Source organism: Leishmania infantum, chromosome 36, assembly GCF_000002875.2.
Source record: "Leishmania infantum JPCM5 genome chromosome 36".
Lineage (NCBI taxonomy): Eukaryota > Euglenozoa > Kinetoplastea > Trypanosomatida > Trypanosomatidae > Leishmania > Leishmania infantum.
Window position 1 is genome coordinate 2474963 of NC_009420.2, and position 21406 is coordinate 2496368.

Sequence of the window (21406 nt, forward strand, 5' to 3'; positions counted from 1 at the left end):
ACCGTATCTTCTTTAGCAGTTACACTTATCCAGCCGCCGTCAGCACATGGCCGCACAAGAAAATTCGTTTCCGCCTTCGGGCACACACACACACGCCCAAACATTCACACCGCGGTGGTATATTATATGCGCATCGCATCCTTTTCGTGTGTTTCGGCCACCACCACACTCATGTTTTCACCGTCGACAAAAAGACGGTTCAAAAGATAAGGCAGGCGCTCACCACAGCCCACCTCTTCCTCATGCACAAGCTGCGAGTAGCTCACACAGGGAAGTAGCGACAGCACAGAAGACTCAAATCACCGGCAACGGCCTATTCATTCTAAAGTACAGAAGCGGAAAAACAAAGGAATCGGTGAGAACAGTGCGAGGGAGCACGTGGAGGGTGAGTGACTAAACGAGCAGCGTATGTTTTCACTTTGTTGCTCTCTCTCTATCTGTTACTTGCCTTTCCGGGGGATTGTCCCCCTCACCGTGATCGTGCGTCACACTTGTGTCCCTCCGCGCTTGGGACAAGTAACTCAGACGAGCAGCACGGCATTGATGCAGCCGTCGTTCTCCGGGTTGTTTGTTACCTGCGCGTACTTGCCCCACACTACCTTACCAGACGGCGTCACCAGACCTAACTCGGACACGTTCACCTCAATCACGGAGCCCTTCGTGATAACGCCAAGGCCGGTGTACATCTTGCCCTGCGGGTTCTTCTTGACAGAGATGATGGGGAGGCAGAAGGTGGCCTTCAGCTCCGGGTGGGTGACGTGGGCCTTCTTGAAGCGCAGTGCCATGGGCCGAATGAAGCGCTCCATCTTCGGCATGCGGCGGGTGAAGGTCTCCCCGACGAATGTTACCTTGTTCACCAAGCGTTTCCACGACTTCTTCCCGCGCTTGCCAGAGGTGACAGCCTTGAGCATCTCATCCTCCGACACCGTCTTGACCTTCTCGATCGGCACGGCCCACTTGCCGGCTTTCTCCTTCCTCTTCTGCTTCAACGAGTTTGACAGCACCTTGGCGCGGTCGGCCTCGCTACGGTCCATCAGGAAGCCGGGCAAAGCATTCTTGGGCCCCTTGTCCTTCACCCGCTCCGTCGTCTGCTTCTCCTCATGCTCACGGATCTTCTTGCGGATTTCAGCCTTTTCCGCGTAGCGGGCCTTTTGCGCCAGCTTGGCCTTTATACCACGCACCCGCTTCAGGTAGTTCGCATCCGTGTGCGCCTTGCGGGCTTCGCGCTTGCGGGTGCGCTCGACATGGTCAAGGCGGCGACCGTAGCGCTTCTGCGCTTGCTCAATGTACTCGTTCTGCGGCATCGTCTCAGGCTTCGACGGCGGGCGCTAGAGGGGAAAGGGTGGAGCTAAAAGATGCGCAACGGACAAAAAGGGGGGAGGGAGGAGAGAGAGAGCACAGCAACAAGTTTAACACAAAGGGGTGGCGGTGGTGGTGGTGAGGAAGTGAGGAGCGCCAGCACCTTCTCACGAAAGCTTGTGCAGTGCCGCGCGCGTAGTTGCAGTGTGGAGAGAGACAAGGGAGGAGAGCAGGTGCCAGACCGCACGCGAGAGCGATGGAGAGAAAAAGATGAAGAGGAGAGCGAGAACAGTAAGTGCGATGATTCGGGGAGAAGAAGGGGTGGTGCTGGTGGTCCATGTTCGTTTCCTTCGCACACTTCAGTGTGCTCTTTCCGGTCGTCTGTTGGGCAAGGCAGGACGGGGGCGCTGGAGCTGGTGTCGGAGGGAAAGGGTGGGAGCGCAGGATGAGAAATAAAAGGATGACGTCGCCGCACAGGTGTCGTTCGCCACGCATCGCCCGTGCAGTTTTCTGGCACGTGAGGAGCACGCATACATAGCACACGTGCACAACCATGGTGGTTTTCGTTCTTGTGGAGGGGGTGACCACTAGTACAGAGTTGTGGCGGCCATGAAGGAGGAGAAACAGTGCTGAGAGGAGCAGTGGTGGGGGAGCGGTGGATCGAATCGCGGCACAACACGTCGGCAGTCGAGCCCAAACCAGAGGTGTCACGCTTTTCCGCGTCGTCTCCTACGTGTGCGCTGGCGTCGCGCTTTCTTCCTACCGATGATCTGCCTTCCGCTTGCTCACGATTTCGCAAAGAACAAGACTTCGGTGAACTCACGCACCATCGCGTCCATCACGTGCTGCTCATGCTTGGGTAGGCGGGCCATGCTGAAGGTCGGGTACGCGGCGCAGGGAGGTGCCGTGCCGGCAGTCACCGAGGGAGAGGCATTTACCTCTGGATAGGAGGGGTCTGAGGTGATGGCAAGCGCCTCCTGCAAACGCGGCGACGGTGGTGTGCGCGTTAAATCATCATCACGGGTGCGGTTACGCTTCACAATGCGCAGACGATCCTCCACGCTGTGCAGTCCGCCGACTGAGCCGCTGATGGGAAGAATAGGGACGCTTGTACTCGGGTTGAGCGGAACCACCCCAGCCACCGGGGCCGAGCTGGGTCGCTCATAGGAGGGAGAGACGACGTGGCGCGGGCTCAGCCCACCAGCACTTGCGGTGCTTCGACGCGATCGGAAAAGCATCGAAGAATTGCAAACATACACCAAACCTTCAATAGGTCTCAAGATGTCTGGATGCGTGTGCGTGCCCGTGAGAGAGTCGTGCAATGGTCAACACCGTGCTCTTCTGCTGACACACTGCTGCATCCATAGACAGTCGATGGAGGCAGTTGCAGCAGCGGACTAGCTTATGATTCCTGAACGGTTCACGTAGGATCGATCGGGCACCGCACAACTTGAGCAGGTGGAGTGAGGTAGACTTCTTTTTTTACTTTCGACTTCCCACTGCGCTGCAACGGATTATAAGCGCACATAAACGAAAACCCATGCGCCGACTCTTCCATGTACGTGTTGGGTGAGGCGCAGGCGGATTTGCTAAGGCATGGGAAGGCCACAGGGGGTTGAGCAGGAGGGAAGACGAGGGTGTCGGAGCAGTGTGGGAAGGGGGCAGCGAGTCGCAGCAGTACATGTAAGATGAGGGGCTTGTGACGAATGACCCAGCAGGGGTGGGCTCAGTGTGTGTGCGTTGGGGAGGGGGTGGACATGAGAAGTTTGATCATCGGGTCTGCGAGAGTGAGGCACTAGGCAGCTCGTGCGCCTACGTACTCACATGGATCGACCTTTCCGCTGCCCTCGCTCAGCGAGTGCGGTGGCAAGAGCGGTGCACCTTATCCTTCTCTGAAACAGAAGACGCAAAAAAAAAGGCATGCAGGCACATGAGCCTCAGACACACACACACACAAAAAGAAACAAAAGGGCACCATACGCACAGCCAACACACCATCATGAGGGCGGGAGGAGAGGCGCATCGTGAAGGCAAGCCATCGCAAGTTTAGTCGCGCATGAGACGATCGCGTAGCAAGTCTTCCTGCATCACGGCCGCACGCCAAGTGGTGGTGCTACGCCACTGAGACTCTGTCCGTGAATAGCCGCTACATGCGTCTCAATACTCGCGGTATTGAAGAAGAGTTCCGATATGATCGCTGTCGAGCTGTTTTGAATCAAACCGTTTGCGCCCAAAGCGGGGTACGCCCTCATGGGTCTGCCCGGGCCTTGTGGCCGCTGCGAGGGCGTCGATGTGTGTGCTAGTGTCTATGCTCGCGGAGTGCTTTTCGTGTGTCGCCGGTGACGGCCCCACTGTTGCTGCTGAGCCCGCCCCGCGTGAAGGCGCCTCGTACGGCTGAGAGTAGATCAGGTCCCGTGCCGCACTTGACTCGTGGTACGTGCGGCGGGAAATGGGTCGGCTAAAAGGCTCCTCGTCACGCAGAATACGTTCTAGTTCCGCGTCCTTGCGAGCGAGGGGGCGGTTCTCTGCTGGCATGGTGGGCGGCTTCGCCATGTCGGACTCATCGACGATTTCTATGACCTCCACCTCAGGTTCGTCATTGGCCGCCACGCCGTGGCGGTGCGAGGGTGCCGAAGAAGCCGAATGGGGGTGACGCTGCCCGTGCTGGTGAGATCGATCGGGGGCTGCGGCCGTGTCCCGAGGATCAGAGCGAGTGATGATGTTGTAGACAGACTCCCCGGACGCACTCGGCGGTGGCAGGCCGACGCGTCGTAGCTCGTCGTCGAAGTCATCTGCACCGGCAGCCTCTGCGTAGTTCACCGCGTTTTCAACGGGATCAGCATAGCATCTGCCACCGTCATAGCGTTCAATACGCCGGTCCAGGTCCTCCTGGAGGCGGCGCATCTCTCGCTCTGCGACCGCGGCTGAGTGTGACGCCCTTCTGCGCTGCTCTTCCTGCTGTGCGATCTCGTCAAAGAGTCGACCAGACGGCGAGGCAGCGATGAAGACTGGCTTCTTCGCCTCTATGCCGTCGCCTGCCGTGGACGCCGGGGTGGCACGCCAGCTGGCCCGTGAGAGGCATGACGTCGACGGACGCGATGCGGCCGCCGAGCTGAACGCGGAGGATGTCGTGGTGTCCGCCCGCTTCTGCAGTGCCTCATACCCTTCGCGCTGCAGCTCTCCAGGCCACTTGCGGCTGTCGATCTCGTACATGTCGATGCACAGCTCCCCATCCATGCTGATTACCACTTTCTGTTTCTTCATGGAAATGGTGGCGACGCCTGGCAGCGACAGCTGGAGCACGCGTCCGCGCGAAAGCCCCTCGCCAAGGTACAGAAAGAACTCTTTGAGCGCCGCGGAGGCAATGCGCGCGGGCACGCCACACACTGCTACAATGTCAGCCATGCTCACTCGCACATAGCCTTCCCCGCCAGGCCGCTCCAGTGGCACTTTGCCGGTGTCCACACCGTAACGATTTGCGTAGTTGAGGTTGATGCCAAAGCACAGCTTACGCGTTTTGTAGGGGTTTTGCTGCCGATCGCGCAGCAGAACGTACTCCTCGGTCCACAGCGCGCCGAATGGTGCGATTTGTACCGCGCTGCCGTCCAGGAGCAGGCGACGCGCCACTACCGCCACCGCCACCCAGACCTTCTCTAACTCACTCAAGAGGAACACGCTCTTATCTGATGCGTTTTGCCCTGCGGCACACTCAGCGAGCGCCACGTTAGTCGTGATGGCCCCACGACTGCTCAACATCTCGCTTGTGTGTCTCTCTGTGTATGCGTGTGTATGGTGCGTGCACTTGGCAGCGCGTTAATGTATTCGCCTGTGATCCCGTAAAGGAAATGTACGGCGGGACGGGGTGGCTCTTTCTCTCCTTTTATTTTTCGTGTATTCGTGTGCTGTCGCACGCCGTCGCGGCGCACCGCTGAAATACAACGCTGCAGGGTAGAGGTACAAAATGCCAATGTGAATAAGGGATGAAGGGGTTGGTGCATGCGTGCCGTGTGCGTGTGTGTGTGTATGGGAGGGGGAGGCGCAGTGAGGGGTTGGCGCGTCAAGATAGGCGTGAGCGCTTGCGTTTCTGGCTGTGTCTCAGTGAACGCGCACACTGTGCAGCCTCCGACGCGCGCGCAGTGGTACCCACACATGCATGCACACATGAAAGAGCATAAAGAGCAGGGTCGGGAACAAGAAGCGAACACCGGTCCGTGTGAGTCGATAGAAGGGAAGAGAGGAAGCCGCGCGCCGCTTCAACGGCAGCAAGGGTGAGTAAGCCGCAGAAGCGCCTGAGAAAACACCGCTGTTTCGCAAGAGTGGGCGAGTGCACGGCAGCAGGCGTTTCGGGATGATAAGAGGACGAGCTCGTACCTCTCGTGGGCCGGTAGCGTTCCTTTCTTCTCTATGGTCACCGAGGGTGCAAGTTATTGAAAGGAAAGAAAGGGCGGGCGAGACAGGAATGAAGGGAGAAGAGGGCAAAGGCAGGTAAGCAGTCACTCACGTGTAAGGGGTGATGGTGCAGGAAAGCAAGAGCAAAAAAAAAAGGAGTCAGCTTGGAGTGAGAAAGAAGGACTACATGGCGATGGAGTCAGAGGGGGGTTCGAGTGCCGGCGGGCACGGTTCACTGCCGTTTCAGGGCCGGTGAGGTGCGAAAGCAGCGCGCAGCGCTGCCATCCTTGGTTCTATGTACTCCATGTCACAGCAGGCTCCGCCTCAAGCGTTTGGTCGACGACCCGCTGCGCCGGCCATCACCTCTCGTCACTATTGTCGTAGAAGAGCGACGGCAGCTCTAGTGGGACGGAGCGGGTGGCCGGCGGTGGTCGCGGCGGGGGAGAGATGCGGGCGTCCTCCACCTCTCCCCCGCCGCGCTCCTGCGACATGCGGCGGGGCAGCGGGGCCACCCGTACCGTGGTGGTCGAGGAGACCTCCATCAACGTCTTGGCAATCCCCGCGGCCGCGGCGATGCCTCGCAGCAGTCCGATGCACACCTGTGCGCCATACTGAGTGAGCCCGGAGTTACAAATGGTCTGCACGTGACGTGCGACGACGGAGTCGATCACGGGGAAGTATGTATCGACGAGGCTCGAAAAGAGCCTTTCGTAGACCTGCACCGCACCGAGAAAGCGATGATGCGAAAAGTACAGGGCTAGAGCGATGCGGGCGCATAGGTAAAGCCAGCGTATCGCGATAAAGGGGTAGAGAAACAGCACATCAGCCACCTCCAGAAGCCATGCAAAGATGAGCGTCAGCGTCACGTTTGTCACCTGCAGTGCATCGGGGTCTGGCGAGCGGCAGAGCTGCGCGCCGTAGATGACCGGCTGCACAAAGGAGAGGTACATGAGGTAGCCCCGCAAAAGAAACTCTAGCATTGTGTACATCCATGTAAAGGGTGCTGCGATGTCCGTGGGGGTGTGCTGTGGTGGAAGTAGTGGCACGGAGAACGAGGCTTCTTGCGGATCATGCGCGTGCCTGATACGGGCACGACAACATGGCAGGGAAGTTTTTGTGTGTAGTTGCGGAGGCGCGAGATAGCGACTGAGGCCGATAGGGGGCGGGGGGGGGAAGGGGGTCCGGAGAGAGGAGGGTCAGAGCCAGGGCCAGGGGGCGAGCGGTGAAGGCAGGAGGTGCTGAGAGTAAACGGCAGGGCAGGCCGTCTCTTCCTGACTCGTCGCTGTACAGGAAGATGCCCTGTTAGCCAGAAGCGGCGTTGCCACCGTAGCTGGTCATGGGGTGTGCAGTTTGTGCGCCTTTCAGCGACGCTGTGGCCAAAGTAACATACACACAGGTCGGACACAGGCAGGAAAGGAGTTCGAGGTCACCGGGGTCTGTGTACTGTCTCGCCCTCCTTGTTTCTCCAGTGGGGCAGCCAAGGTGTTTCATTGCCCTTCCAGGAGGTGTGCAAGGTCGATGGGGGGGGGCGACGAGAAGTGGAGGAGGCGGCAGCGGCGGCCGTGGATAGAAAAACAACAACAATACAGAACAGCCGAACGCATTAACAACCAACACCAACAACTGCCCCGCAGGACTAGACGTGGGAGGGGGACCACCAACTCCCTGCAGCGCCGTGCGGGCGCGAATGAAAAAAGAAGAAGGAGGCCAGCGCAGCACCGAGGATGTGAAAGGAGAGGGAAACCGAAAGAGTCGGCACGTGCACCGCCGAAGCACACACAAACATACGTATATATGTATCCCTCTATGCTTTTCTCCTCTACACGACTGCAAGCTGAGAGTATCGCACCTTTGCTCCTCCTCTTCTCCCCGCACGACCACATCACTCCACCACAACAAGGGCGAGAGCGACACACAGGGAAACCTCCCCAACCAGTAAAGCAGAGGCCCAAAAGACGATACTGGTTGATGGAAGTGGGATGGGCTGGTGGGGTGTGATGGGGGGACGCCGCTAATGAACGCCTCTCCCTGCTATACTCTGTACCAATCGCACAGCGACCGAACGCGCGCCGGACGCCTGCAACAACAACTTCTACCGCACATACTCGGAGAGAGAAAGCAGTAACAACAAAATACAGCTACACAAAAGCCCACGGGGCTGATCCGCGGCAGTGCACGAACAACACCCTGCACCCTACCCAGACGACGTCGGGCTACTGTGCCACCGCCAGCTTCTTGAGGTGCTGCATGAACACCTGCAACGATGCATCGTCCGTGTACACGAGCTCGCCCTCGTGCGAGCCGTAGGCCCCACCATCGGTGGATGCGTAGGAGCGGCTGGGGTTGATGCGGTTGTACAAGATACGCGCATCGGGGTCGTCTTGACACACGTCGATCAGGCGCGGGGTGGGGTAGCGGGAGCCGACGAGCACATGCGCATCGGCCAGTGGTACCTCCAGAAACTTCTTGAAGTGCGCGTAGTCCTCGTGCTCTGCATAGCCTGCCTTCTTCCACGCAGCAATGCTGGCGCCGTAGTGGATGAGCACCTCGAAAAAGGTGTCCAGCAGCAGAACGTTGTCGGGCTGGATGGCTGTGCTGTCGAGTGGCACCGGCTGTGGTGCCGCGTCCATGCGGTAGCTGTACAGAGTCGGCTGGATCTGCACAATGGAGTCCTCTACATTGGACTTGAGCAGCTGCAGGCGCAGGGACGCCGTCTCGTCGGGGCTCGAGTTGAAGATTTGCAGGTAGCCGGAGCGGCGCAGGTGGTACATGAAGGCGGGGAAGTACACAAACTCTTTCGGCAGGCGCAGCGAGTCAGGCTTGTCTTTGGTGTACTGGCCAAAGCGGGAGACTAGACGCACCACTGTGCGGTCCAGCCAACGCAGCACGTCAAAGAGCGGCATGCTATCTGTTTTGTGCACCGCTTCGCGAGCCAGCAACACGGCAGCTGTCTCCTGATCGAAGGCGGCGACAAGGTCTTGAATGGGCGGGTTCTGCGCCTGCCGCAACGTCAGTGTCGTGACGCGCGTGTGTGTCTCCTGCCCCATCTCGTACCTCGTCACGATTTGGGTGTAACGCAGCGGATTCTTGGCCGCCTCGTTGGATTGCGTGCTTGCCGTGTCGTAGTAGATGGCGAAGGTGGTGGTTGAGTCAAGTTGGCAGGTCGTCCACTGACAGGTGCCGCCGAGCCCGATCTCGTACTCCGCCACGGACGCGGACATCTTGCCGGTGCCGACGCAGGGGCCAATGACACCCTGCACCTTCCACGTTGGCGACGTGATGACGTCCATTGTCGCGTTCAGCCCCAGCTTGAGCGTTCCGTCTTCGCGCCGTGCAAAGAACTGGTGTAGGGAAAGGCGAAATGGCTCCTCCAGCCACGACTCCGCATTCAGCACAACACCGCCGGAAGATTGCACGCACGTCTTCATCTCAGCCAGGCCAAACTGATCCAGGGAGGCGACGAAGCAGTTCAGAGAGTGACCCTGCGCGACAATGCGATGCATCAGCTTTTCGTAGAATGCGCATGAGGTGCTCCAGTACGTGGCGGCCGCTGTCTCGTCGCGGATGTCGGCGTGCACGCGGATCATCTTTTCGCGACTCACGTCCACGACAATTCCCGGGCCCGACGTACACACGCCGGACATGAAGGTGAGGATGCAGGAGCCCGTGTTCGGCGATACTATCTGCAGCAAACTAGCCGCAACTGAGAGCGCAGCCCCGGTGCACCGCAGTGGCCGATGGCCCTTCATGACTGGCCACAGGTCGCGGGACATGGAGGAAATGAGCTGCGTCACGTAGGCAGCACAGTTGCGCAGCGCTGCCACGAATCGGCTGGGGTTGGGCAAGATCAGCTTTAGCCGCTCTACCGTCATCTCCTGCGTGCCACGCAGCACCATGGCACGCGGGTACGTGGCAGGACCAGCGATCTCGTGCACGCTGACAGTCGTGCCGTATGTGACAATCGCCACGTTTGCGTACTCTGGGATCATCTGCAGGGACTGTAACAAGAAGTCGCGCAGACCCTGCAGTTCCTCGTCCGTATCGAGGCACGTGTCAACGACCAGCACGAACGTGGGCGGGCTGCGGCTAGGCATATGCGCCACAAATTCTACTGTCGTCGAGGACGGCTGCATCTCTGGCGGCAGGTTGTACTGATTTGCTTGCTGATGCTGCGGCGGCAGCGCGTTCTTGGTGTGGCACAGGGGACATCCCCACATGCGGCTGCGCGGGTCGAGAGTGGCGTACGGGTTCAGCACCCCCCCGCACACAGTGCATTGCGTCGGTGCGTAGTTGAGCTGGGTACAAGGGCTGCCGAGGGGGGAGTACAGACAGCCCAACGGGGCCACCATGCGCGCGCCGTCAATGCGGTTCATTGAGTAAAGCGACCACGACCAGCGTGTCGTCGCTTCGGCAGGTCTCTCTTCAACTGTACCCATGGCGGGCTGACCAAAGGAGGGAGCCTGAGCTTGTGGCCGCTGCTGGTATTGGTGCTGGTGGTATGCTTCTTGGGATGCGCGCTGCTCGCTGCCATTGGAATACTGATTGTACTGCTGCTGCTGGGCTGGAGCCGCTTGTTGCTGTTGATGCTCATACGTGTATGCTTGCTGAGCGCCATACTGTTGGTATGTCTCGTTTTGGGCCCCATAGCCGCCGTAGCCGTTTGCTGGAGCACCACCACCGTACGCACCGGTATTGGCTCCATATGCCTGGGGCTGCGGTTGACCGTACTGGGCCGCGTAGTTTCCGTAGACGTAATCGCCGCTCATGGTTTCGTTTTGTTTCGCTGGCCACCGCTGCAGGTGGTAGCTACTATAACCTCTCTTATCTGTTTTTTGTTCCCCGGCTCCTCCCTCTGTGTCTGTCCTAGGTTGAATGGCTGCTGACGATAGGACAAGGGCAGACACACACAGACATATACACACAAAGACAGGCTACCGAGGTTGCGGTGCTTTTTTTTAGTGGCTTCTCTTCGTTGTCTTTCCAGCCCACTCCGCGTCTTCGGCCCTCGACGCGCACAGGACAGCTGCGTGCCTGCCTGCGGGTGACGGTGGAGTGGGAGACGATGAAGATCAGCCGGTGACAACGCAAGCTGTCACAGTGAGAATAACAATGGGAGGGCAAAGGCTTGCGATTTGAACCGCGCGGGGAGTGGAGAGGCGTGAAGAAAGACGGAGGGGAGAAAAATGTGCCGCTCTCAAACAGGGAATCGGATCCGGTTCAACACACGCGCGCGCACCCGCAAAGCTGCCGTCAAGGAAGAGAAGGAAACGGACCAGCTGTGGGGCGGTGGCGGGTGGGTTGAGGAAGGGGAGAAGGGGCCTTCGTAGACCCAATGCGATGCTGAATGAATATTGAGGAGACCTCCACGAGCTAATCAGAGGGGGGGGAGTCAAACGAAAAAAAAAAGATGAGCGGGAATGCGAGCGAGGGATGCGGCCTCACCACGTTGCCTCTGCCACTAGAGTGACAAGGACGCGCCGAAGGGCGGGAGTAATGAAGATGTAACTGTGTATTCTTGTGTGCAGATGTGGATGCGCGTTGGCTATAAAGTAGCAAACTGCTCCGCTTCCTTCTATTGCGTTCTCCAAGTGTGTGTAAGTGCTGTGTTGTTGATGGATGGGGCGAAGAGGAGGGAAGGTGGATGCAGAGAACGTGGAAGCCGATAGAAAAGAAAGACCTGATAGCATGTTCGCATATGCCGCGGGTGTAGAGAAGGGAAGGGAAGGGAAGGGGCCGTCAGGTCCCAAGTAGGAGAGCAATATCCTTTGCGCGTGGCAGCGTTAGGGCGACGCCGATGTCCATCGAGGCTCACCCCTATGCACATAATACACACCGACCCAGAATGTCATCTGCTGAGAACCTTTGCCTGTTATGCAAGAGAAACGGAGAAGGGCGAGGCGCGACGTTGGCTCCCGCTGCTCGCACGGGGCCAACACGCCGGTCATTACGAACAGAGGAACACACACACGCAAAAGGCGCACTGCGTGACCCCCTAATCGATGTATCAGGAGAAGAAGGAGCCAAGCACATCATCGTCGTCATTGGGCCCTCCCGACTGACTGCCACCGTGGCCGCCTTCCTCCTTCACTGGATAGCTGCTACCTGACCCACCGTGCGTCGGCACATGAGGCGAGGTGCCGTGCGCCATCTTCACTACACCACTGCCTGCGCTTGAGGTGGTGGTGCGACCCTCAAGCTCCGCACGCTCTGCTTCGCACCACGCGAGCAATGCCGCGTTTTTCTCAAAGCGACTCTCCACGGCTTTCCTCAAGGCGATGAGGCATCGCCTTGCCGCATCGTCCACAACGGCACTGCTAGCGCCTGCACCCCCGCCTGCCAGCGGCGATGCGGTGTCTTGGCCACTCGCAGCCCCGCTTCCACTGCGCCCCTCTTCTGCTTTGATGTTCCTGTTCTGCACCCACTGCTCCTTAGCATGCTGGTAGCGCTGCAGGAGATTGGCAACCTGCATCAAGGCAGAGGGGACGCTAGTGCGGTGACCGGCGCTCTCTTGCCCATCCTGAACGGTGCACTGCAGCTTTGTCAGCCAGGCCGCCGGGAACAGGTTCAGCATACTCCACCACTCCGTTGCTTTCTGCAAGGCGATCAGGAAAGCCGTGTGATCGCTTGCTCTCTGCCGCAGCGTGTCCTTCACCGCGCTTGGCAGGGTGAGACTCACGGCCTTGAGGATGGAGCGCTTTGCGTTCTCTGAGACACCGCGGGTAGCGCAACTCAGCAGCAGTTCGTGAATCACATACACCAGTGAGGCCCGCTGCGCGTCAGTTGTATCTTTGTGCTTCATCTTCTCCGCTACGTAGTTCAGAATGGCGTCCGCCTCGGCACCGTGCAGGGCACACCACGTGGCGACGCCGACGATGGCGCCGGTGGAGGGACCGACAAGGTCAATGCGGCGGGCAATCTGCTCGCGATTCATCTTCTTGGCGTGTTGCAATGTGACGCTGGTTTGCCCGCCTCGACTTCTTCCCGGTGCGGTGGGAGGATGGAACATGGAGGACAGACGAGGCACCCCCGTTGAAGGACGTGCCCGTGTTAGGCCAAGAGAGGAGAGACAAATTGCAGGAGGAAGGCGGATCAAATCAGAAGAAGGGAGAAAGCGCAAACGCGACGCACAGCAGAGAACGTGGGGAACGCCGTGGAGCCTGCGTGTGCAGTTCATGGAAAACCATTCAGAGAACGAGGTGAGACGCGAATCATGCTACGCGCGCGTGACGCATACCTTCGCTTCATCTCGTGGTCTCCACTAAACTTGTGCGCCTCAAAGTCATCGCTACTGTTTCGCTTGCTCCACGCGGCACGGGCCCCGCGTTAGCCGTAAGAGTGAGAATTGTGAGTACGTCATGCATGCATGCACTCGCCTCACTGAAATGCAAGCGTCCTTGTGCTTCCTCTTCGCAGCCGCTTCAGAAGTCGTTCAAAGCGTAGCGGGCGCGCGTGGTGAATTGGCGACTGTTCTCGGTTGAAAAGGCCCAGCGAGGGTCCTCCTTGCGGAGCCACGCAATCATGTACGCCACCTGCACCTCGCTCGGGATGTCGAATTCCATGTCCGCACGATGTTGCTGAATCTCGCCCGTCTGTGTGGGGCGTCCGGCAGCCACGAGTCCCACGTCGTTCGCAGCGCGTAGCGAGAGGCGCATGTCCATCACGACGTCGCCGGTGCCTGGGCATTTCTGCACGGTATAGAACTTGCGCCCGTGTGACTCGAGCACAAGCCACTCGTGTTTCTGACGGAACAGCTTCGCCATTGCGTTGGAATCGCATGGGGCGTAGAAGGTGTACACATGTCGCAGGACATCGTGCGCATTCAGCACCACGTCGCGGTGGATCATGATCTTCCCCTCCTTCGCAAGGCAGTCGCTGGTGAAGTCGAGAGCCAAACCGATGCTAGCACCGGCGGCGATGATCAAGGCGTGATTTGCCAGAGACGTTCGGGCAGGAGCGGCGGCCATGGAGAGCGCCGTGCCCAGCACTGCCCCACCACTCAGCCCTTGACCCATCACTGTAAGCGAGTGCGCCCTCGCTTGCCCAAAGGGGTCTGAAAGCAATGAAGGAGGAAAGGCAGAAGCACGCCCGTCCCACCCTACAATACAAAACAAGAGAGAAAAACGATGCAAGAAGGAGGAGGAAGAGGGGGACGGGATAAGAGGTACGTGAGGCAGAGCTACCGGCTGTTGGACCCAAACTGTTCGCACAGCCAGCGCCTCTCAAACGTGCTCTGCAAATGAGAACGCAGAGCAAAAGAATCGCTGACAATGGGCTTTGTCCGTCTGCCCGTCCATGACGCGAGAGAGCCAAAGAAAGAAGAATCAGCGCACAAGATGTGGTTATTACTCACAGCGTCAGGTCACTATGACGCCGCTGCATGGAGAGAGGTAGAGGTGTTTCCTTTTCTTTCAACGAGTCTATCTGGCCGAGGAGCATGAGCTTCACGGAACCCTGCCTCAAGCTCTACCCGCCCACCCGCTTCGCAGGTCGCTCGAACGCAACACTGCCCAAGACCTGACCGCAGTCATCAGCAGCGATACATCGCTCTGACCTCCCTAGGTCGTAGGTGCAGAACCCCCATTCGCCACCAGGGGTGATCCCGCTTTGGCAGACATAGGGGATGGGGCACGTTTGGCTGCGTCTTCGCCACGCTTGCGGGTCTCGTTTACATGTCAAGCAAACTTCTCGGCGAAGACCAGACCTTGCCCGACTAGCAGAGCCGAGAGCAACATCGCTGGTGCACTGGCCGAGCACAACTTCCGTATCTTCTGGTGCTGGGGAGAGCACACACAGGCATCACGCTGCTCACAAGACGGACCGTGACACATTCCTGCGCGGTTGCAAGTGCGTCTACACATGTTGGTGGGGGCCAATGCTGCACAGTTCGTGCAGACAGTGCCATCCACTCAAAACCACTGGGCCACCTGCTTTTTCAGGATGCTTGCTTCCTCAAAGAACCGGGAATAGGGAGGCCGCATGACGACACGTCGACTGGAACGCGATTCCGAGGAGCATGCGAAGCGACACCGTCCACGAGAATAAGCAAGAAACCTACGGGAAAAGGAAATGAAACGACGAGAACGTCACGTGCAGGATTAGAGACTTCGGGGTACAGACCTCATGCAAACACATGTAGGGGTGCCACGAGCATACTGTACAACATTGAAGTATAAATGCCTTGTCTTCGGGCGACGACAAACCACCAGAAAATCGCGGGCCGTTTCACACGTTCATCTGCAGGACCCCGCAACTAGGGAACAAAAAAGAACAGAGACGGTTAATACACGCGAAATGCATGAAGGGCGCAATCGCGTCTTCGATATGGAAAACGAAAGAATGGGAATTTATGAAAAATCACGCCAACTGCAGACCAACACGTAGCTATCAATTTATATAAGGCGGGGAGGCGGTGGGCGTTGATGTTGGCCAGCATTGTCTGCGCAAGGTTCTGCGAGGCGGAACCCTGCGTGAGATCGAGCTTGCTCGTGTGGTTCCAGCTGAAGACATACTTGAACCAGGCGGCGTTCACCTCCATAAGGCCCGGATACACCGCCTTGAGATTGGTGGCGTTGTCAAGACGCCCGGCAGCCTCGAAGGCGGCGGCCACGTCGTACATGTAGAGGACGCAGCTGGTGCGGGCGTTGAAGTCCGTGCACAGGCCCTCGATCCACGCGTCCTTGGCGGCGCTCTGGATGGCGTCCCAGCTGAGGTGCTCATCTATCACCGGGTTGAGGGCGGCGTACAGCGCCGGGTTGTCCAGCCAGCTACGGCCCATCACGGACGGCACCGCGTCGGTGCTGAGCAGCATGTCGGTCGTTCTGTTGCGCGAGTACACGACCGGGTAGAAGTAGTCGTCCTGGAAGAGGCCGCGCAGAAAGGCGGTCGCGCTCTGGATGGTGCGCTGGGTGTGGGTGGAGCGGGTGTACACGAGAGAGGAGTTGTACTGCGTCGACGGGAAGAGAGGGCTCTCCACCAATGAGAGGTCGTTGTAGCGGCTGCGGGCAAACTCGCCGATAGCACGGACCATCTCGACGCCCTCGCCGGTTAGCTCACCGCACGGGTACAGGGTGCCGCAAATCTCCGTCGTGTTGTCGTTGATGAGGGCACTGCGCGCACCGTGCCGGTGTACCACCTGCACCATGCGCACGACAAGGCGCGCGTCGACCGACACGGCCGCTGCAACCAGCAGGGCGGCCGCCAGCACACGGATGAGCTTCGAGGCCATGGTGCCGTATCTGTGCCCCTTTCTCTACTTGCCGCTCTCAGGTGCGCGCTCAGGGAGGGCTGGACATGAGTTGTGAATGCCGCGGAGGAGAAATAAAACCGCGGACGCACAAGCTGCTGATGTTAGCCGAAGAAAAAGTATGAGCTGGAGAGAGTAAGAGCACAGTTGCTTCTCCCGTTTCGTTCTTTTACGTGAGGGGCGGTAGTGACGACCAATCTTGAGTGACGGCAAAGGGATGGAGGTGTGGTGCGTGTGTGCTCTTACGGTGCTTATCGACGCGTGGGAGTAGACGGTAGGAGAGGGTGAGGTAGAAACGTGGGGGAAAAAGGGCAAACAACCATCGACGTAGTGGCGCCCCGATGCACAGAGTGATGACTCTGAACGTACCTAAAGTGCGAGGGATTTGTATTCGCCAGTGTGCCGAACAGCATCGACGGTTGAGAGGACGGCGGGAACGCAATCCGGAAGGTGTGAAGAGGCGATGAAAAAAAAAGAAAGACAACTCTTACTTTATCGTTTTTTTTTGCAGGGGTGGCGCAGTGGTGCGTTGGGCTGCTGATGCCGTGTCAAGAGGGGGAGAGGGACCGCCGTGAGGACAGAGGAGGAGCGCCGGCGTGTGCGCCAAGGTCAAGCCGCGGGATGAAGGAGGCGGTGACAGGTGCAAACAGCGAGTCGGGTGCGTGCTAGGCAGCGAAAGAAGCAGCTGCGAAAGGGCGTCGCGACGCAGAGTCCACGCTGGTCGTGCTGCTGGTGACGACGGTGGCGCATCGGCAGCACCGTCCATTAGGGAACAGATTTCGACACCGTGTACAGGGTGCAGACGCACTTATTTCCGGCGCTTCCGCCAAAGTCTGTCTCTTACTTTCGTTATACACTTCAGCAGATCATCGAAGCACAGCTGCGGCACCCCTCAAAACATGCCATCAATGGAACAAGGAGGACTGGGTGGAGTCGTGAGGGAGACGATAAACACCGATGAAGGAAACGAAGGCGGTTCGCAACTCACTCCTCTTCGAGAACACCTCGATTCAGGTACGAAGCTGCCGAGGAGACGGAAGAAAGATCATCTGCGTGTGAATCTTTTTTGATGGGGGAGACGGTCTGCGACGGAGCGTTTGAGGCGCTTTCCTGCGCTTCCGCATCTGGTTCACCGCGAGGTTGCTCCGTGTGCACGGAGTTGTCGAGGCGTCGCTCTTGAGTGCTGCGTCGTCGGCGCGGCCCCGACGTCTTTTCACGCGAGCGCGAGCTGTAGGTAAAGATGGCCGTCACCGTGCGTGAGTGAAACGGCAGCGACGGGTCGACCGTAGAAACAGATGACGGCGCGTTCACCTTGCCATCGGCACGGTCCTCTTGCGTCGCGTCGGAGGTAGTCGAAGAACTGCGCTGACAACTTTGGTGAGCCGGCTGCGGCGGAGGTGGAGCGACTGACCGTGGGCTGCTTGTCATTGAATGACTTCGTTGAACTGTGTGTTGGAACGCGACTGTGGAAGAGGAGGAGGGTTGGCCGTGCACACTCAGCCGCCGTCGCACAATGAAGGTGCCGGAGAAAGAGCTGCTGGGCTGCGACGTTGCCGCGGTGGGAGTTGACGCTACCGCACTGACTTGCTCTTCGTCTGTTGTCGAGAGGATCAGACTGCTGCTGCCGTCACTGCCCTCGCTGCCGGCACCGGAGAGAGTGAAGTCGCGACGCTCATTCAGAGGGGCAGTGAGCTCCTTGTGCTTATGGATGTCTTCGCTGTTCCTTGCCTTTTGCTTCACCTTGCGCACGCTTGGCGCCCCACGCTGCGCGACGCCGCCTCCGCTGGCGCGTCTGGAGCTGCAAGGAGGACTGGTGGGAGGTGCTGGTGTGAGAGGCACGTGCTGGCCCCGCGCAGCCGTTAGCCGCGGCGAAACGGAGGTCGACGCGGCTCTCAAGGTATGCACTTGCCCAGAGAACACCGGTGGCGTGCGCTGAGACACAGAGGAGAGGCTGACAGGTGCCTGCCCGTTTGCTTGCAGCCGCTGCTGGCGGCGAAGCTGCCGGCCACGCTGCTGTTGAGCGGCATTCAGCTTTGCCTGCGTACGAGCCCAGTATTCAGCGGCAAGGCGATCGCGATGGCTCTGATGGCCATCTGTCTTCGAATCATCGCGCGCCTGCAGCGCCGACGTGTCGCGCCGCTTCTCCTTTTTGTTCGTCTCGCTCAAAGTTGTTCGCGCCTTGCGTAGCTGCGACTGATACTCAGATGAGCACATGCCACCCAATCGGCCCCACACCATGATGACTTCGGCGGCCTCTTTATCCCAGTTCTCGAGCCGCTCGCGCAGAAACGTCTCCAGCTGACCGTTGTGGGTACTATCGTCGGATGTTGTGCCGCTCACGCCGAGTTTCGACCGCTGCAGCGCAGGCGGCGAGGGTTGCAGTGCAGAACTCATCGTCTCTGCCAAACAAAAGGTACCTGATAAGCACAAGGCCTCAGCCCGCTTCGTGCCCTGTGAATGCTGAATTGATCTATGAGTGCCCCTTCACGGAGGCGCGTGGATGTGTATGCGTCCGTGTAAGGGCGGGGCGCGGGTGCTATTGGACCTTTCCCCGCTACTGATGCAGATATCAGTAGCTGGCTGCACAGTCAAAAGGTCCAGCACCCCCCCCCGGGAAAGGCACATGCACACTAATAAGAGCTCACGTGGAGACTACAAGACAACGCGATAAGCACCATTCAGCGCCGTTTTCAATGAAGTCTACGCTGTGTGCGGAAGCGGGTGCGGCTTGTACGTGTAAGGGGGGGATCAGTGAGCATGAGTCACTGTCTGAAGGAAGCGGAGGGGTGCGCAAGAGTGCGGGGACGCAATCGCGGACAAGCGTCACTTAGAGCACCTGACCACTTCAGGAGCAACGTGTACTACTCGTGGCATCAAAGCAGCACAACCCATAGCCTCAAAAACACAGTGGCCAGAAGTACGGGACAGCCGGCCAAGCTACGACAGGTGCGCTTGCATCGAGGCACACTCCAGATAATGTTTTCTCTTGCTGTTCTGTTTTGAGAGAAAAAAGTTAGGCGCACTTCGGACGGCATCCCCACGCCAGCATCGATACACATGCACACATGCACATACACACCCTAACCCTGTGCTTGCGTGCAGAAAAGGGGGGGGGCGTAGGCTTAAGAGTACTAGCGTGTGCCGCCGCACAGCAGACGTCAGTTTCAAACACGGAAAAATAAATACATGAACAGAGGAGAAGCATTTGAGGAGCAAAGACGTCCAAACAGAAGGACAGGCGCACACACGCACACGCATACGCATACGCACATAGCTGAGAGAAGAGAACGTGGTCTTTGATCCCTAATTCCACCAATGAGCCCGTTTCCGCCTCGAGCGCCTACACACGCACACAAAATCGTACCGACATCGATCTCCTCCCTCGAAAAAAAAAGCGGAGCATTGTGTCAATTAGCGAGGCACAGGAACGTGTGCAGATGTGCTCGTACGTTACTATGCTGGGGCTGCATCTGCAGCACGACAACGGCACAGGCACGCACAAAGTACACGTACCCGCGCACAAACAGACACAATCTCCGTATTCCTTTCGGCTCTCCTTCCCTTGCCAAGACGATGAGGCGCAGAGGGAGGTGGAGCAGGGGCATCTTCAATTACGACCGCACACACGGGTGCAACGCGACGCGACGAGGATAGAGAGAGACCGGAGAACGGGCGAAGGCAAAGGACGGCTCATACGGATTAGACACACACACACAAAAGCTCACTAGAAACAAAGAGGAACTCGACTGGGCAAAACAAGAAAACGGTAACGGCAACTCGACAACGGCCGCCGCGTGTGGATGCTGTGACAGTGTTGCGAAAAGCAGCCCCTCTCTTCACATGTGCACGCAGGGAGAACGAGAGGGATGCATGATGGGTGGTGGTGGTTGGGAGGAAGAGGGACAACAAGCGCGTGTCCTTTCTTTTTTTTTTCGTAGTGGAAACGGTGCGTCGCGTCGGGGCTGCTCCCTGCAGGGCGGCTGGAGCATCTTCGACATGGTTCGCTGTGCACCTCGCCGACAACTTCAGTCTGTCGCTAATACACGTCTGTTATGTGATGGCGGTAGCGCATGCCGATCTCGTCGTACAGATTCGCCTTGTACTCCTCCTTGGTGTAGACCTTCTCATCCACGAGGGGCAGCACGAGTGGGTCGAGGTCTTGGATTTTCTCCAGTTCACCAGGCTGCACAAACGGGGCGACGTAGGGGTGCTGCAGCGCCTCCACCGCGGAAAGCCGCCTCTTTGGATTGAAAACGATGAGCTTCATCATCAAGTCTGTCGCCTCGCTATCCTTCAGGTTCTTGTTCCCCACAAGTGGAGAGAAGATCAGCGGGGTCGGAAGGGAGTTGATGAGAGTCTCGAGCTCGGGCGAGTGAAGGCTGCGCACATCTGCGTCGCTCGGCACGCCGATAGCCTCGACGATCAGACGGAGTTGATCCAGCGTGTTTCGGCCCTCGAAGAGTGGGTGGCCCAGCAGCATCTCCCCAATCACACACCCGATGGCCCACATGTCCATCGCTGTGGAGTACGCGCGCGACTTGACCAAAATCTCCGGCGACCGGTACCACCGAGTTGCGATGTAGTCAGTCAGGTCGAGAAACTCCTGCTCGTTGTCGAAGCCGCTGCGAAACGTGCGAGCCAGACCAAAGTCCCCGAGCTTGATGGAGCAGTCGCTGCTCACAAATATGTTGGCCGGCTTCAAATCCCGGTGAATGATGTTCTGTGCGTGGAGCTGCGCCACTGTGCGAAGTAACTGATAGGTGAGGAAGCGCTTGTGGTCGCGCTGCAGAAGGTTTTTACGAATAATGGCTGTGAGATCGGTTTCTATCAACTCAAAAACGAGGTACAGGTCAATGTCGTTGGCTGCACGAATCACATCGAGGATGCCGACAATGAAGGGGTTGTGCCGCAGTCGCTGCAAAAGCATCACTTCCCGATAAGTGCGCTGCGCATCTTGAACGTTGCCAAAGGCGTCGTAGACCTTTTTGAGGGCAACGCACTTGCCCGTGCGGCGGTCGAGAGCACACCAGACGACTCCGTAGGCGCCGCTGCCGATGTGGCGGAGAATTCGGTAGCGCTGCTCAACCTCACCGTCGATGCCATAGGAGGTCATGATGGCGATGGCGAGAGGGTTCCCGCCAAAAAAAAGATGAGCAAAGGGATACCAAATTCTCAGACTTTTATTCCTGCTCTATCGCGTATAGGGATGTGCGGGTACGGAGACGCGAGTTTGAATGTGTATCTCTGTGTGCTCAACCATCTACGCTCATGTGTGCGCGCGCGGTGGCTTTTCTGCGTGCCCACACGAGGGAAGCTGAAGAAGGGAAAAATAATCAGAAATGAAAGCACGCGACGAGCGCGCGCGCACACACACACCGTCGCGGGGGTGGTGGTGATGGTGGGAAGGTTAAGTGCTACACACGGGACGCACTGCTCTCGCCTTCCCGTTGTGCTTATCGGCTAGCACCTTTGTGA

The 21406-nt window shown here is 58.5% G+C and overlaps 9 protein-coding genes across 9 annotated transcripts; all 9 read right to left on the minus strand.

Annotated features, from left to right (window-relative positions):
* Window positions 1-521: 521 nt before the first annotated feature.
* LINJ_36_6680 (putative 40S ribosomal protein S8) lies at window positions 522-1304 on the minus strand (the record flags this gene model as incomplete). Its single annotated transcript, XM_001469328.1, has 1 exon — window positions 522-1304. The coding sequence occupies one exon, from the start codon at window positions 1302-1304 to the stop codon at window positions 522-524; it is 783 nt and encodes a 260-aa protein (XP_001469365.1).
* A 2152-nt stretch (window positions 1305-3456) lies between these two features.
* LINJ_36_6690 (conserved hypothetical protein) lies at window positions 3457-5055 on the minus strand (the record flags this gene model as incomplete). The annotated part of the gene is made up of 1 exon (XM_001469329.1): window positions 3457-5055. The coding sequence occupies one exon, from the start codon at window positions 5053-5055 to the stop codon at window positions 3457-3459; it is 1599 nt and encodes a 532-aa protein (XP_001469366.1).
* Window positions 5056-6047: 992 nt separating this feature from the next.
* Window positions 6048-6668, minus strand: LINJ_36_6700 (conserved hypothetical protein; the record flags this gene model as incomplete). Its single annotated transcript, XM_001469330.1, has 1 exon — window positions 6048-6668. One exon carries the CDS (start codon window positions 6666-6668, stop codon window positions 6048-6050), a length of 621 nt encoding a protein of 206 aa, XP_001469367.1.
* Window positions 6669-7901: 1233 nt separating this feature from the next.
* On the minus strand, window positions 7902-10454 carry LINJ_36_6710 (protein transport protein Sec23-like protein; the record flags this gene model as incomplete). Its single annotated transcript, XM_001469331.1, has 1 exon — window positions 7902-10454. One exon carries the CDS (start codon window positions 10452-10454, stop codon window positions 7902-7904), a length of 2553 nt encoding a protein of 850 aa, XP_001469368.1.
* Window positions 10455-11692: 1238 nt separating this feature from the next.
* Window positions 11693-12619, minus strand: LINJ_36_6720 (conserved hypothetical protein; the record flags this gene model as incomplete). Its single annotated transcript, XM_001469332.1, has 1 exon — window positions 11693-12619. The coding sequence occupies one exon, from the start codon at window positions 12617-12619 to the stop codon at window positions 11693-11695; it is 927 nt and encodes a 308-aa protein (XP_001469369.1).
* A 487-nt stretch (window positions 12620-13106) lies between these two features.
* On the minus strand, window positions 13107-13700 carry LINJ_36_6730 (conserved hypothetical protein; the record flags this gene model as incomplete). The annotated part of the gene is made up of 1 exon (XM_001469333.1): window positions 13107-13700. One exon carries the CDS (start codon window positions 13698-13700, stop codon window positions 13107-13109), a length of 594 nt encoding a protein of 197 aa, XP_001469370.1.
* Window positions 13701-14965: 1265 nt separating this feature from the next.
* Window positions 14966-15913, minus strand: LINJ_36_6740 (putative tartrate-sensitive acid phosphatase acp-3.2; the record flags this gene model as incomplete). Its single annotated transcript, XM_001469334.1, has 1 exon — window positions 14966-15913. One exon carries the CDS (start codon window positions 15911-15913, stop codon window positions 14966-14968), a length of 948 nt encoding a protein of 315 aa, XP_001469371.1.
* A 1002-nt stretch (window positions 15914-16915) lies between these two features.
* Window positions 16916-18325, minus strand: LINJ_36_6750 (hypothetical protein, unknown function; the record flags this gene model as incomplete). Its single annotated transcript, XM_001469335.1, has 1 exon — window positions 16916-18325. The coding sequence occupies one exon, from the start codon at window positions 18323-18325 to the stop codon at window positions 16916-16918; it is 1410 nt and encodes a 469-aa protein (XP_001469372.1).
* Window positions 18326-19967: 1642 nt separating this feature from the next.
* On the minus strand, window positions 19968-21044 carry LMPK (map-kinase homologue; the record flags this gene model as incomplete). Its single annotated transcript, XM_001469336.1, has 1 exon — window positions 19968-21044. One exon carries the CDS (start codon window positions 21042-21044, stop codon window positions 19968-19970), a length of 1077 nt encoding a protein of 358 aa, XP_001469373.1.
* Window positions 21045-21406: the final 362 nt, after the last annotated feature.